This window comes from Perna viridis, chromosome 6 (genome assembly GCF_037379345.1).
Source record: "Perna viridis isolate PV_CMFRI_1.1 ecotype Kerala chromosome 6, ASM3737934v1, whole genome shotgun sequence".
Lineage (NCBI taxonomy): Eukaryota > Metazoa > Mollusca > Bivalvia > Mytilida > Mytilidae > Perna > Perna viridis.
In genome coordinates, this window is record NC_142450.1 from 9,931,553 (window position 1) to 9,947,177 (window position 15,625).

The window sequence follows — 15,625 nt, forward strand, 5'->3', positions numbered from 1 at the left end:
TGTCAAACCCGCACCGATCTGAAACATTCATGTCAAAACCCCATCGATCAGAAACATGCATGTCAAAACCCAACCAATTAGAAACATGCATGTCAAAACCCCACCGATCAGAAACATGCATGTCAAAACCCCACCGATCAGAAACATGCATGTCAAAACCCCACTGATCAGAAAACATTCGTGTCAAAACTTAACCTATCAGACACATGCATGTCAAACCCGCACCGATCTGAAACATTCATGTCAAAAGCCCATTGATCAGAAACATGCATGTGAAAACCCAACTGATTAGAAACATGCATGTCAAAACCCCACAGATCAGAAACATGCATGTCAAAACCCACCGGTCAGAAACATGCATGTCAAAACCCAACCAATCAGAAACATGCATGTCAAAACCCTACCGATCAGAAACATGCATGTCAAAACCCTACTGATCAGAAACATGCATGTCAAAACCCCATCGATCAGAAACATGCATGTCAAAACCCTACCAATCAGAAACATGCATGTCAAAACCCTACCGACCTGACAATATAATGTCACTCAAGGATGCTTTGTCTATTTGAAAAGACTATTATTTGATCTTTACATCCTGGATTTGCTCAGAATTTTTTCAATAGATTGTTAGAAAAATGAAGTTTTTAACAGAGTTATTTGCCCTTGCAATGTTCATTTTCAGTGCATTTCAATGAAATTATAACTCCATTTGCCAACATGATATGGGAAATCTTGTCTTTTCCCCTTAATTCTGATGGTACGTTTAGTCAAATTAAACTTTCAAAATGGTGGGTTTTGTCATACCCACTGCCTTATTCTTACAGAGACTGACACTTACCAGTAAATATTTCCTGTTCTGATAAAGTTTTTACAATTCAATTACGTCATTATAAAACATTTGAACTAATTACACACATAATGATTAAACCCCTTACCTTTATCTGTATGAGAATGAAACTAATTGAAGCACTTCAGGATTTTTTATTTCTAAACACATAGTCTTAGTGCTTTTGATATCTTTATAGAACTATATTTGGTAGCTTGAAATGTAATGCTTTTATACTAAGCTCATACTTGTATTTACAAACAAGTGAAATTTCTCAGCTTTGTAGTTGATAAAATATTCTTATGGTATTTCACATGGCTGCTTACACCCTGTAAATTTACTGCAGTAAAATTAACTGTATTATGCTTTTCTGGATTTTTTATTATTGCTTGTGATTATCTCCCCTTGAATATGATTTCATTTGCATATGTTCAGAACATAGTTTTATTTGGATAAACATTTTGCTATCCAATCAGTATGTTTTTTTCAAGATACTTTTTAAGCAGATTTTTTTTTAATACTTTATAAAATAGAAATACATAATTCTATAATCTGAAAATTTTGCTTTGACCAATTTGCTATATGCATGACCTGTTTGCATGTGAATTTTGAAAGTTGTTCATGAGATTTTACCAGTATTATCCATTTTTTTTATCTATTGCACACCATTCAGATATATAAGTATTTTTGAAAAACTGTGTGTTATTTTTACATTGTATCAGGATGTCTAATCAGACCATGTATACATTGCATTAGGAAGTCTAATCTGATCCTGTATATATTAAACTAAGAAGTATAATCTGACCTTATATACATTGTACAAGGAAGTCTATTCTGACCCTTTATACATTGTACAAGGAAGTCTAATCTGACCCTATATACATTGTACAAGGAAGTCTAATTTGACCCTTTATACATTATACAAGGAAGTCTATTCTGACCCTTTATACATTGTACATGTACAAGGAAGTCTAATCTGACCCTATATACATTGTACAAGGAAGTCTATTCTGACCCTTTATACATTATACAAGGAAGTCTAATCTGACCCTATATACATTGTACAAGGAAGTCTAATCTGACCCTATATACATTATACAAGGAAGTCTAATCTGACCCTTTATACATTATACAAGGAAGTCTAATCTGACCCTGTATACATTGCTCTTTATTAGCCAACCTGGACCAAAGGTCCATATGAGCTTATACCATCACTTGGTGTCCGTCATCATCCATTACCTATCATCCATCATCTGTTAACTTTTTTCAAAAATCTTCTCTTCTGAAACCACAATTCTGGTGAAGCAAATATTTTGGTCACTATCATCCTTACAGTATGTAGTATTTTGATACATGTATATCCAAAATGTTCATATTCCAAATAAAATGGCTGCCATGAAGAGGGTGAATCACTTCATTGTGCCTACTGGTATATCTTGAATAAGAGTGAATTTGAAAGCAAATTTCAGGTGCAGTATCAAATGATCTACAACTATGAAATTTAGGATCAATTTTCATCAACAATTTCTTGTTAGAGTTATTGCCCTTGAATGGTGAAGAATGACAATTTTTTTGCAGTTTTAAGCTAATATCTTATGAACTAGAGTAGATTGAAAAAAGACTTTCAATTGATGAAGTGGTAACTTTAATTAGCCCTACAAAAATCTATTTAGTCAAAGTTGTAGGACAGCTCCTTGTTAGGATATTGCACTTGAAAGTCAAAAAATTACATTTTTGAAGTTTATTACCAAAATCTTGAAATATATAAGTAGAAAAAACTTTCAATTAATGAAATGATTATTTTTATTAGGTCTACAAAAGTCTCTATTGATTCAAAGTTGTAGGATGACTCCTTGTTTGAGTTTTTGCACTTGAAAGTCAAAAAATGACATTTTTGAAGTTTTTAATCTATATCTTGAAAACTATAATAGATGGGAAAAAAAACATTCGTTCATAAAATGATCCTTATTTAAAGACCTACAAAAGCTTCTATGTGTCAAAGTTGTAGGATGACTCCTTGTTAGAGTTTTGCCATTGAAAGGCAAAAAAATGAACCAGGTGAGCATTTCAGGCTCGTAGGAGCCTCTTATTATACCTTTTGAAAAATGTATGTCTTATTAATATTTTATTACTGTTGGTATATATGACTATAACTACTCTTAGTATTAGATTTAAGTGTTGTTTTTTTTGTTAAAACAACACTGAAGTTAATAATTTTTGATTACTCAATACAGCAACTAAACAAGATTTATGTTATAGGCATGTGCATGTATTATTTCACAATTCTCAACTTCCAATATGACATCATGATAATCACTGTAATTAAAGCAAATTAATTTGCTTAATTCAGCTTTTACACATGATCTAATATTTTTGACTATGAAGGTTCCTATGGTCATACATTGTATGTTGATCTGTTTTTTTTATTTGTCTAGGTATGGGAGAGGTATCCCTGTTACTTCTGGTTACACCTGCTTTTATCTTTCAGACTTGCCTTAGAAACACACAGAGGGTCCCCCTTTTACTTCTGGTTACATTTAACTACTTATTTTTCAGGTTTGCCTGAGGATCCTGGAGGAGGTGTCCCTGTAACTCAGGAGGAACTAAAATCTCTTATGTATACACCCGTCCAAGCAGAATGGCCAGCATGTGGTAGAGATTCTGAATGTGATAGAATTATTCATGGAATGGAGACTATTATGGAACATTCTGTGGCAGAACCATTTCTTACTCCTGTTGATCTCAATGTTTTCCCTATCTATGCAATTATTATAGAATATCCTTTAGATTTAACAACTATCAAATCTAGATTAGAGAATAGATTCTATAGGTATGTTTTATTGTATAATTAAATTTTACTCTTTGATAAATCTTAAAACAAAAATGATTTCCTTTTGAATAGCCATAGTGGGTCAACAAAGGTGCACTTCTGGAATTTTCTGCATGCCTCAGTCATTGTTAGGAAGATTTTTTTCACACCCTTTTGTGGGCATTTTCAGAAAATTTAGGATTGTTCACAAACATGTTTCCTAATGAATAGCTGCAGTGGGGTGATATGTGGGACCCCCTGACATTAATTACTTGATGTAAAAATGCAATTATTTAGTATTTTTCACAGAAAATGTAGCAATTTTAACCAAAAACCTGCCACAACTCTTACATTTTAATGTGGGAGGTTCAAATTCCTCATTAAATTTTGGGAGACTTTCCCTTAATGTGGGAGGTTAACAGGTATGGGGCTAATGCAGATATTCTTGAATAAATTACTGGTAAGGTCAGGTCAGATAATATATCCAATCTTTCCAGGAGAGTGAATGCAGTTCAGTTTGATGTGAGATATATAGAAACAAATGCTGAGAGATTTAATGAACCTGGTACAGATATAGTTAAAAGTGCTAGAATTCTAACAGAGGCTTTACTTAGATTTATCAAGTTAGTATATTTTTTTGTTTATCTTACACTATATGGGTGTAATGTTGAAAGAGAGTAAAACATGAAATTTTACATGTTGTAAAGAACACAAAATGGCTTTGTTGAGATAGTTTTCATACTCAAACTTTACTAGTAACCAAAAACTAATCTTTACAAACCTATGTTTTACAAGTGTTGATCAAATTGATAGTGCATTTACCTTGCTGTATAAAGTTGAATTATATATCAAATAAATAAATACTGGTACCATAAATAAGGTGATGTGGGTATTTTCAAGGGAACTTAATTTTTTGATTTTTTTTAATTGGGGTATTAATTTTTGGCATTTATCATTTTTTTCTGAGATTTTAAGATGGATAAGTAGCTTTTAGATATTAAGACTGAAAGTTTTCAAACTTTTATTGTCAAGGTATTTTCATATGGTAAAAAATAGCAAATATTTCCCATGAAAATTCGTTTAGATATGTAATGTATTCATGTAATGTTTTGGTAGCCAATTTGAACAAAAGAGATTGAATGCAAGATTTTTCATTTAAGTAGCATAAGTCTTCTGTGTACCATGAGCAAAATCCATTCTTTCTCAGTAGTATATTTGGTGACTAACTTTAATCTTTGTAGTGATACAGATTGTTTTGACCCTATGCCAATACTGAGCAATTTGACTCATGGAATGGAGTTTAACTGGGCTTCATCTGATTCAGATACAGATACAGAAGATAATTCAGACAATCGTAAAAGGAAAAGGGTGAGATACTTGACAGTTATTCATTATTACTTGTATATACTGGATAGAAAAACTTGTCCAAACAGAACCCCTCGCAGACTTTATTCCTGCATGTGTTGGTTTCATAGGAGCTCAAATTGAATAGAAATTGAATGGAAAGGACTCAAAAGTTGTCTAGTTTAGACAGGGATATGGTGTATTCAGGGTCCAGTTTCATAAAACATCTTAAATTGAGAATTTCCTCTAATTCTTTTTCTACTCAAATTTCAACCAATCAGATGACTTGAAATTGAAGATATGAGGAAAACCACAGGACTTGAGGAGATTCTGAACTTGAGATTTTTTTTATGAAACCCAAGCCAAGTTTCACTTTAGACAGTTTTTCACTGTACCACCATTTTGTGAAACAGGGTGATTTATATGTGTGTTTAAACTTTGGACTTCCCAATCAATCTTTCAGTATACATCTCAGTGACCATAATGTTATACCCCAACTCTTATTTACCCCTTATTTGCAATCACATTGTCCATCCGATTGTTACAATTTTCTGTAACAGATTTCTTATCTTCTATTAGCAGGAATGCTAACATACTTGGTATATTGCTTTTTCATGGTGACTCGTTCAGCGACTGCCAATTGCAGATTCCTTTTAATTTCCAGTTTAGGGTACAATTTAATTTACATGAAATAGTTCAGTGATTTCTTTGCACAACATAGGGTGTAATATCTCGTTTTTTTGAAGATTAGCTTTGCATTTTACATTTTAAGGATAGCCTTTGGAGTGGGGTATATCCAATTATAACCTGAACTTACAGTTATTCTAGTTGAGTACTATTGAGAAAGTACAATTTGATCTGTATTTTACTGCTTTTTTTTTGGTTTTGTACCTCAATCATATCTTATTGTATACTGTTAGTCAGATGATGAGCTGCCAGTGACGAGGAAAAGAAGACGTTCATCTTTTACTGATCCTACAGCTTGGGTACCAGAATGTAAACAGTTAATAGAGACAATGTTGCGATGTGAAGACTCAGAACCATTCAGAAGGCCTGTTGGTCTAGATGAATTACCGGTATATTAATACTTTTGATTTACTACATTTGTATTGCCAACCGATGAAGAACCATTGTTCATGGCCTACAAATTTTTGTGGTTTTCATGGTTTGGTCACTACAAAATTTCAAATTCCCCAAAATTGTGAAATTTTCATTGAAAGTATTGATGCCATTATAAAAAATCCATTAAGTTACACATTTTGACTGTTCAAGTCAATTGAAAAAAAAACAAAAAGAAAAAAAAAAAAAAACATTTCTTCATGCTATTCTACAACAAGACTTTATTTCACATTTGTTAAGGTACACAAACCCCTGTGAAACAGTTTTGTTCTTTCTATGGTTTGGTTTATAAAGATTCAGATAGTATAGAAGAAGTCTCTATTGTAAAGACATCTGGCTTATTGAATGTCTATATAAGACAGGATTTTCATTCATGTTTGGTATAGCACTACAAAACAAAAATGCTATTCATCTTTTTTTTTTTATTATTTTAATTCTTACTCATATTTTTCAGGGTTACTTTGATGTTGTGATGAATCCAATAGATTTAGGATCAATCAGACAAAAACTGGAGGATACAGTATATGGTAATCCCCTGGAGCTTTGTAAAGATATCAGACAAGTCTTCATCAACTCTAAAACTTACAACACAAATAAGAGAGCAAGGGTAAGTGGATAGTCAACTTTATGATTTGTAATATCACAAAAGACCAGTGCATGTAGTTACTGTAAACATACTAATTTCGCCATTTTCACAGTGGACACAGTCTCGAAAAATAGTACCAGCGAAATGGATTTTAACACCATACAGCACTAATCATTTTTTTGAATGGTTTCTGATTGGATGTAATGATATATTGTATATTTATTTGATGTGGTGACAATTTACATACTCTGAATCTTAACTAGTCAAATCAACTGTAATATATTACTTGGATTACTGCAACTGTGACAAGAAATTGTGACATTTCATTTCATTTTGAAGTATATCAGGTCATTTAATAAAAATGCAGTACATGGGATTTCACTTAATTGCATACCTTTTAATTGCATATTCCTGTTAATTGCAGAGAAGCTCAATGAACAAGAACTTTTCCCATTTTATCCATGTTAAAAAATCCTTTTATTTGCATAACATAAGACCAAAAATTGGAAAATTCCTCTTAATTGCATAAATATTTTTCAAAATTTATTCAAAACATTCCTCAAGAATACCTCAGTTTTCTACAGAACTTTGTTTTTACAGCAATATTTTCTCTTTTTGTTTGACTAAACACTCTGGCAAGAATCTAATTAGACATGATAAAAAAATATGTCCCACTTTAACATTGAAAATGTTAGGTATTTTCACATGAAATGAATATTTCCATTAGTTGCATATTTTTTTCTGACAAATTGGCTACGTGATTAACTGGAATCCATTTAATTATATTAAGTAAATGAAATCAAACATCTCTCCTTCCTCAATGCATCAGCAACATATGCTAAGGAATGTTTAGATATTTGGTAAATTGCTTTTGCATGGTGACTTGTACTATGTCTACTCATTCCAGATTCCTTGCTTATTTGCTTCCATTGGTTCACTTGTTGAGACTGCTTCCATTGATTCACTTGTTGAGACTCTGTTTTTGTTATTTAATCTAGATATATACAATGACATTAAGATTATCAGCCATGTTTGAAGACCAGATAAAAGATATTATTAACAATTGGAAAATAGCAGTAAAGAAAAGTCAGAAATCTCCTGCTCCAAGAGGATTTTCTCCAAGGTATGTGTATATTAGCATTAAAGAAAAGTCAGAAATCCCCTGCTCCAAGAGGATTCTCTCCAAGGTATGTGTATAATAGCAGTAAAGAAAAGTCAGAAATCCCCTGCTCCAAGAGGATTCTTTCCAAGGTATGTGTTTAATAGCAGTAAAGAAAAGTCAGAAATCCACTGATCCAAGAGGATTCTCTCCAAGGTGTGTGTATAATAGCAGTAAAGAAAAGTCAGAAATCCACTGCTCCAAGAGGATTCTCTCCAAGGTATGTGTATAATGGCAGTAAAGAAAAGTCAGAAATCCACTGCTCCAAGAGGATTCTCTCCAAGGTATGTGTATAATGGCAGTAAAGAAAAGTCAGAAATCCACTGCTCCAAGAGGATTCTCTCCAAGGTATGTGTATAATAGCAGTAAAGAAAAGTCAGAAATCCACTGCTCCAAGAGGATTCTCTCCAAGGTATGTGTATAATAGCAGTAAAGAAAAGTCAGAAATCCCCTGCTCCAAGATGATTCTCTCCAAGGTATGTGTATAATAGCATTAAAGAAAAGTCAGAAATCCCCTGCTCCAAGAAGATTCTCTCCAAGGTATGTGTATAATAGCAGTAAAGAAAAGTCAGAAATCCCCTGCTCCAAGAGGATTCTCTCCAAGGTATGTATATAAAACAGTCTAAAAAGTTTAAAAGTCCTCAGCTTCGGGAGGATCTCTCCCAAAATATGTGTAGTAAAGCAGTCTGGAAAAGTCCTCAGCTCCAGAGGGGATATCTCCCAATATATGTGTACAACAGCAGGCTATTAAATTCTTTTAAGTGCTCAGCTCATGAGTGGGGGATTTCTACCAGATACACAAGTATGATAACAACAGCAGTAAGGAAAAAAATGCCCCTGTTCTAAAGGGATTCTCTCCCAGATATGTGTTTCATAGCAGAGGGGTTTCACCCCAAGTTAAGTGTACAATAGAAGCAAAGAAAGTCATTCCTTGCTTCAAGATCTATAAACCTGTATATGTTTCATTGATAATACAAAATGTTAATAAAGAATTATTTTCAACAATTAAAAATCTTAAGCCCATTGAATTTATGTCTTTCAGACAATAAAAATATTTTTTTCTGTGCACACAGTTGATAATCTTATTTGTACAGTTATTTGTCTAGAGAATTAAAAGTTTTTTTAAACAAGATAATAACTGCTTTAAGTTCATGATGATTCTGTTACTCTAATTTTTAAAATACATCAAAAATTTTATTTTGTTAATCCCTATATATTTAAGAGTAATCTAGGGAACCATGATTTTAGGAATTAAAAGGATTTCATGTAAACATTGTCATCAGTTGGTGAAGATTATTTGAAAAGATTATTTAAAGTATGTCAGTGTCACAATCAAATAAAATCCAAGTGATGTAAACAAATTTTTCTATACTACAAAGAAAATATCAAGAACAAGAAAAGGATCAGAGAATGTATATATCCCTTGTCTTTGGCGGACAAGTAATGGAATAATATGAGGCAGGTGTAGGACAATGTTATAAGCTTGACATACATGTATTAAAAGATATGTCAATTCAATTTAATTAAATATCTTGTACAATGCTTTGTTTTTCTTCAATTTTTCTTATTAAGAGTTATTGGACTTTAAATACAAAAAAAGGGGGACAGGCTTATCATGTACTTTAACATAGCTGTTTATAATCCTTAACTGATGATGAATTATATCATTAAGAGCAGTCTTTATAAAAATCAGACAGAAGGTGATTCATGCATGTCAAAAACCCACCGAATTCAGTTTTATTTCTTCTTCAGACACAGGAACTGATCATGTAACAAGTCTTAGTTTTTCATTTGGTTATTGCGCTTTTGAGATAAAAATTATATGGATTGTATGTGAAATTTGCACTTTGCAAGAGTTATTGTTCTTGATTTGGCTTCATTTGGTTGCTTTTAGTGGAGATTAATGTATGATGTTCTAAAAATTGCAATCTGAATACAGAAAAGGTTGTTGCTTTGTGAAGGTATAGCATATGTAGACTAAAAAACCATTGTTTGTTTGGTGGGTTTTTCTTGATCATGAATCACTTTACCATTGGTAGTGTCTGAATTTTATGTGGACTGGTACTTAAATGGCATGTTAACTGCATTGTAGAATAAAACCATCTACCTCCTATGTTACCAGAGCTGGTACTTCTCGTGATTCTAAGGTACCAGTTCCTGGTCCTTCAAGGTCTACCTCATTATTACGTAATGGGAGAAGAACTCGAGTGACAAGCTCCACAACTGAAGAGGAAGTTGATGTTGTTGGGCCCAGTTCATCTCGTGGTACAAGATCAGCAGTACTTTCTAGAACCACAAGAGCTGCTCAAAGTCCTGCTAGTAAGTTCTGACTTAATGATAGGTGCTTTAATTTAAAAATTCTTATCAATGAGTGCTTTATTAAATTCTCATCTCTCCTAATAGGGAACTACCATTTAATTTTTATGGTTGGCTAGGATGAAATTAGAAATAAAAAGGCATAATACAAATTTTTCAGCAATGAAGTTCAGCAGGACAGCCCATAAGGATAAACCTGAAAGACAAGATCTCTTATTGCTCTAATAATTTATTGTTTACAATTCAAAATTATTGTGGCACTTTGTGCCAAAGAAAAAAAGGCAGGATGGAAAATTTAATCTAAACCCCCTCCCAATAAAAATTAAATGATTGCTCCCTTCGTGCCTTAGTGACAATGCAAAGTTCAGTTTATTAGTTAATAAAAATTAGTGTGTTTGAATGACTACATATTTAATATTAACAACAGTAGCTGCAGGCCATGAAGTAGTGTGTGAAATGAGTAATTGTCAGATATATATTGTTTACAAGAATATTCTGTGGTCAATACTTACAAAAAATTGTAAGTGTAAAACTCATTGTAAGTCCTGAATGATGTCACAATGCTATTTACTATTATGATTTTGTTCATTTACAAATTACAATTGAAAAATAGAAGTGAAAATAAACCAGAAGATCAATAGAGTTTTTACATTTTTACATATGAGTTCTTTATTTCGGGTGTTTAAATAAGAAAATTTGTCCAACTGGTCAAATGGACAAATTTTGCCAAAACTGGCTTAGAGTAAAGTTTACCCGCCTTTACATTATGTTGAACTGGGAAAAAAAAACATCCAAAATTGTGTGGCCAAGTTGACAAGCTTTGTTTGACTTTGACTTGCCCATCATGAAACTTGCTTTCTACAGGCTTATTTTGACCCCTATATTTTATGGTTATTACTTTGACAAGTACTATTAAACAGTGTTTTTTTTCCAACAGAGAAAATAGTTGTGGAATCAAATCACTACGATTCAGAAACTGAGATGGATACAACTGAGGATGAAGAAGATGACAGATTAATCAAGGTCAAAAGGTCACAAAGTTCAACATCAGGTACTTTAGCCTCAGGTAGACCTTTAACTGTGCTTTTTTTCATAATTAAAGTCAACTACTTTTGTGATATATGAAAAACAAAATTTAATATACTGTCAAAAGAATTTTTAGTTTATTTTTGGTACTGATTGAGTTTGGCTGTATAGGAAATATAAGCTAAAACAATGAAAACTTAATATTACAAAAACTAAAATCATACTCGGAACGAAAAATAAAAACAAAAACAAAAAACAAAAAAAAACTTGCATCTTAATTTTGGTATTATAATTAAAAGCAAAATACCACTTTACCCCTTGCTTGTTAATGGTGTGAATGTTTCAAAACAGTTCTTCAGTTATACATTCTTGTATCGAACCAATATTTTTGTCTGCAGTGTATATATATTTTTTAATCTCAGCAGTCAAAAAAAGAGGTCACTGATTATTCAAAAATGCAGACTTCACACAACTTTACAATAGTAGAAAGTTTTGTTAGTTGATTAAATAACAGGTAACTGTCGATTTGAAGAGAGGTTATCTCAGATCTTATTGATTACCGTAAACCGTGAAATTTTCACAGCAAAAATACAACTGAAGACCTTTACACTATAATTCATGGAATGATCGCAAATTTAATAATTGTGTGAAAGTAGATTGATCACAGAAGTCACAAAAAAAAAGATGGTGCAGTTAACAGTACCTGATAGGCAAACAGGTCTTATGTGTTTGACTTTGTTTGATAAGTAAGAAGTCTTTTACAAAATACATCTTCAATTTTAGGCAAAAAATCACTAACAAATGGTGGCGGAAGTAAATCTTATACTACAAGAGCAACCACTGGCTCTATTCGAGTCAGAAAATATTGTCTTGATGGATCCTTTACAGACGACGAAGAGAAAAACCATAAAAAATCATCATCATCATCATCAGATAGTGAAACTGGATCACAACAACTACACAGATCATCATCATCATCATCATCATCTTCATCATCATCATCTTCATCACATAGTGACAATTCTGGGTCAGATACTGAATCACTAAGTGGCTACAATTCTGGCCCATCTAGTCATGTGCCAAATCGAAGAGCTTCTAGAAATAAACCTAGATTGAAAGCTTATGATGTAAAAGATGATCTCACTAGAAGTACCTCTAATACTCGACCAAAACGGACTAGCAAAAAGGTTGAGTTTAGTAACAATTTACCAGTTCGTAGCACTAGAAATAAAGGAAAACGAACTATAAAATATACTCAGGAAAGTAGTGAGTCTGAGGAGGACCAATCAGACTTAGAGTCTGAAGAGGAGTCTCCGGTGGTGTCTGTCAGTAGCCGTGGACGGTTACGGAAGATGACTCCACGAGCCAGAGCAAATTTGGCATCATAATTGTTATGTTGTTGTTGGTTTTTTACAAGTCTGTTGCTCAATCTTTATGTTTTGTTTTTCTAGTTATGAAAATGTTACCAAAATCTGATTGTATCAGTTTATTTCTTCTATAAAGTATTTTGGAAATTGGAGTAGAAGAAATATTTAAAGTCTTGTTTAAATCTAAAGAAAAATGTTACTAAATATTGTTATGTAAAAGGACTTCATAGCTACAAACATACTTTATAAAAAAAAAATTTCTAATAGATTTAATGTTAACTCATTTGTGTATTAAGAAGTTTTGGTCAGAAAATTACCCTGTCTGTCTGTCTGTCCATATATGGTGTAAACACAACTCTTTGTTAAACACTCAAAGAATTTTGTCAAATTTTATATGGAAGTTGAGGTGCACAAAGGAGTATTTCCAATGGAGATGACATAAGTGGCCCTTATATTATATCACTGCTTAAAGGTTTTTCAAACTTCATTGGTGCAACATCCTAAATTATTCAAAGCATATCAGTGCATTTTTATATGGACATTGTATGTAAGTTTTCAAGATGGAATATAGTTGTAGTTGGAATACTTACAAAGGGAGATAATCCAACTGAAGGGTTCAACATTAGATCTCACTAACCACTTCCGGGTCAAATAGCCACCCTCCTATGTAGTACCAAAAACACACTTAATCTAGACATATGCATTGTAAGTGCATTATTTGTGTGTATTATGATTAAAAGTAGTCAAAATAAAGCTGAGAATGTGTACTTTAAAATCATGTATGTAATTAACTACAAAAGTGTATGAATATTGTTTACATGTGTGAGTAATTTGCCTCCATGCTGTCAGTTAGCAGAAAAGGTAAACATGTGGATTTTCAGTATTATTTATTCAAGTAAATTTTGTGAAGAATTTCTACAATCATCGTACCATTAGCATAATGATTTTGGAAGCCTTATTTTCCAAGCTTCGCAATGGTATGCAACTTAAAGGTGTTATTTGTGCTGGGAATTCACATTGAAACATTGAAAATTACTTCTTTAACATGTAAAGTAATGGAAACGTTAGAAGTTGTCAGTGAGACCTTGTCATTAACTCTCTTTGAAGCAAGGGCTTTCTCACATAATTTCTTGTTCATTATATTTCCAAAAAGACTTGAATTAGTGAGTATTGGTTAAGTGCTTTAATATGGTGCTTGAAAGATGTCTGTACCTTTTAGTTTGCACACAGTGCATGTTTCATATTATTTTTTATTTTTGTAAAAATGATCTCCTTTACTAAGGGAGATAGCTCGACTCTATAGTTGAGTTAAATTTTTGTGAGGTGGAGTATATCCGCTTAATGATGCCAGTGCTTATTTTATGAATTCAGAATTTGACAAACCAAGTTGAACTTGCTGGGAAAGGAGAAATAATCGATGGCAGTTTACACATATATTTGGTTACTACATTTTAATACAATCCTTAGCAAAGTACACATTTTTTTGTTTCTTGCCAGTAGCTCTTGATCAATCATTTTCAACAAATGCAAGTTTGTTTCTGCTGTTCTACTATTCTACCAGTATAGAAAATGTAAAGTACTTAGAATTTTCCACTCAACTTTTGTAAATTGGAAATCACTTTGGTTTTAAACCCCTGCTATGGGAATGTACATTTTACTGAATGGTCCACTTATTTATCATAAGTCAAGAATTACCTTTTGTATTGGGATAATACAACCTCATTGCAATAAAGCCATAAGAATAGTTTTTGTTATTGTAATAACAACCCAGATTCATTTTTGTGATGATAAAACAAGTTTTAAGAGACTGTCCATGTAGAGACCAAACAGTTCCAAGATATTGCTTAACTCATTATGTTGCAGAGAGAACAAAGGTTGGATGCCTGATAATATGTTTTCAAACTTCCCAAACAAATTAACTAAATTATGCCCAGATCAAAGAGTCATTTCCCTATTTTTTAAAGTTTTATAATTATTTCAATGTAATCTATTCTATTCACTCCTGTAAATCACAAACAAACTAGATTTTAGAAAACATGACTATGATCTCTAATGGAAGAAAAAAAAAGAAAAAAGAAAATTTGACATATGCTACCCACTGCCTGGGACTGGGTCTTCTATTCACATCCTCTTGGGCCAAATAAAATCATACCTCTGTTTCCTGGTACATGTCAGAAAAAAAAAATTGATTGGTAGGTTGGGATTTTATTATATTTTATTTACTTATTTTTTACCAAATTTCACAGAAAACAACTTCAAAAACATCTTATTAATACCAAGACTGCATGGAAATAAAAAATTGACTACTATCTGCAAAATGTCGGGTTGTTTTGGTGGCACATTTTGTTGTTTGAAAATAAGCCAGTCAGGAGATTGAGGCATGAGTTAGTCGGGTAACAGGAAACAGAGAAATAAGTCAGTCAGGGGGTTGAGGCATGAGTTGGTCCGGTAACAGGAAACAGAAATAAGTCAGTCAGGGGGTTGAGGCATGAGTTGGTCGAGTAACAGGAAACAGAGATTTAATTTCATTTGACCTCAAGTGTACATAGTACTTCATTCTTTTACATGTATTCATGGTTGTTAAAGATGTAATTGTTTAATCATGATGAAAAGTGATTCATTCTTACTGTCAATATTTATTTTGTCTTATCATACTGATAGATACAAATCATGTTGATGTAATTTATTGCAGTGTTTGACTTTCCCCCTTTTTGTGCAGCTGTATAAAACCTGTATTATTGTTCAATCAATGATGTCTTATTTATTTAATTGATTGCCATTGTATGGTTTGATCTACATGCAGTTGTCAAGTCTTTCTTTTAGAAAGTATTGACTTGAGTATGAAATAAAATTTCAGAAAAGTGTTGTTTAGATTCATTATAAAGTAAACTTGTGTTATTTTAGTGAGAACACATGTTTTAGAGATCCCCTCAATTCTTACAATTCTTCCAATTTGAGAAAAAGGCAGTTATCAAAATATCCATGTGCAGTTGATGGATGGCTGTAAAACTTGTATTCTCCATAACTGAAATACATTTAAGATCAATAACTAAAATATGAAAGCAGTAAATTA

The 15,625-nt window shown here is 32.3% G+C and overlaps 1 protein-coding gene across 3 annotated transcripts in view; it reads left to right on the top strand.

The window, feature by feature from the left end:
- LOC148613580 (PH-interacting protein-like) overlaps positions 1-15,413 on the top strand; it is a 37,917-nt gene extending 22,504 nt beyond the window's left edge. For 2 of the 3 annotated variants that reach the window (XM_088586979.1, XM_088586981.1), the window contains 9 exons: positions 3,383-3,656; positions 4,133-4,258; positions 4,877-5,003; positions 5,900-6,055; positions 6,553-6,705; positions 7,683-7,807; positions 9,936-10,162; positions 11,097-11,225; positions 11,969-15,413. In XM_088586979.1, coding sequence (XP_088443105.1) covers positions 3,383-3,656; positions 4,133-4,258; positions 4,877-5,003; positions 5,900-6,055; positions 6,553-6,705; positions 7,683-7,807; positions 9,936-10,162; positions 11,097-11,225; positions 11,969-12,573 — 1,922 coding nt within the window. In that variant the 3' untranslated portion in view covers positions 12,574-15,413. The remainder of the gene's footprint in view (positions 1-3,382; positions 3,657-4,132; positions 4,259-4,876; positions 5,004-5,899; positions 6,056-6,552; positions 6,706-7,682; positions 7,808-9,935; positions 10,163-11,096; positions 11,226-11,968) is intronic. The other variant, XM_088586980.1, reaches the window with a different exon arrangement.
- The last annotated feature ends 212 nt before the right edge of the window (positions 15,414-15,625 follow it).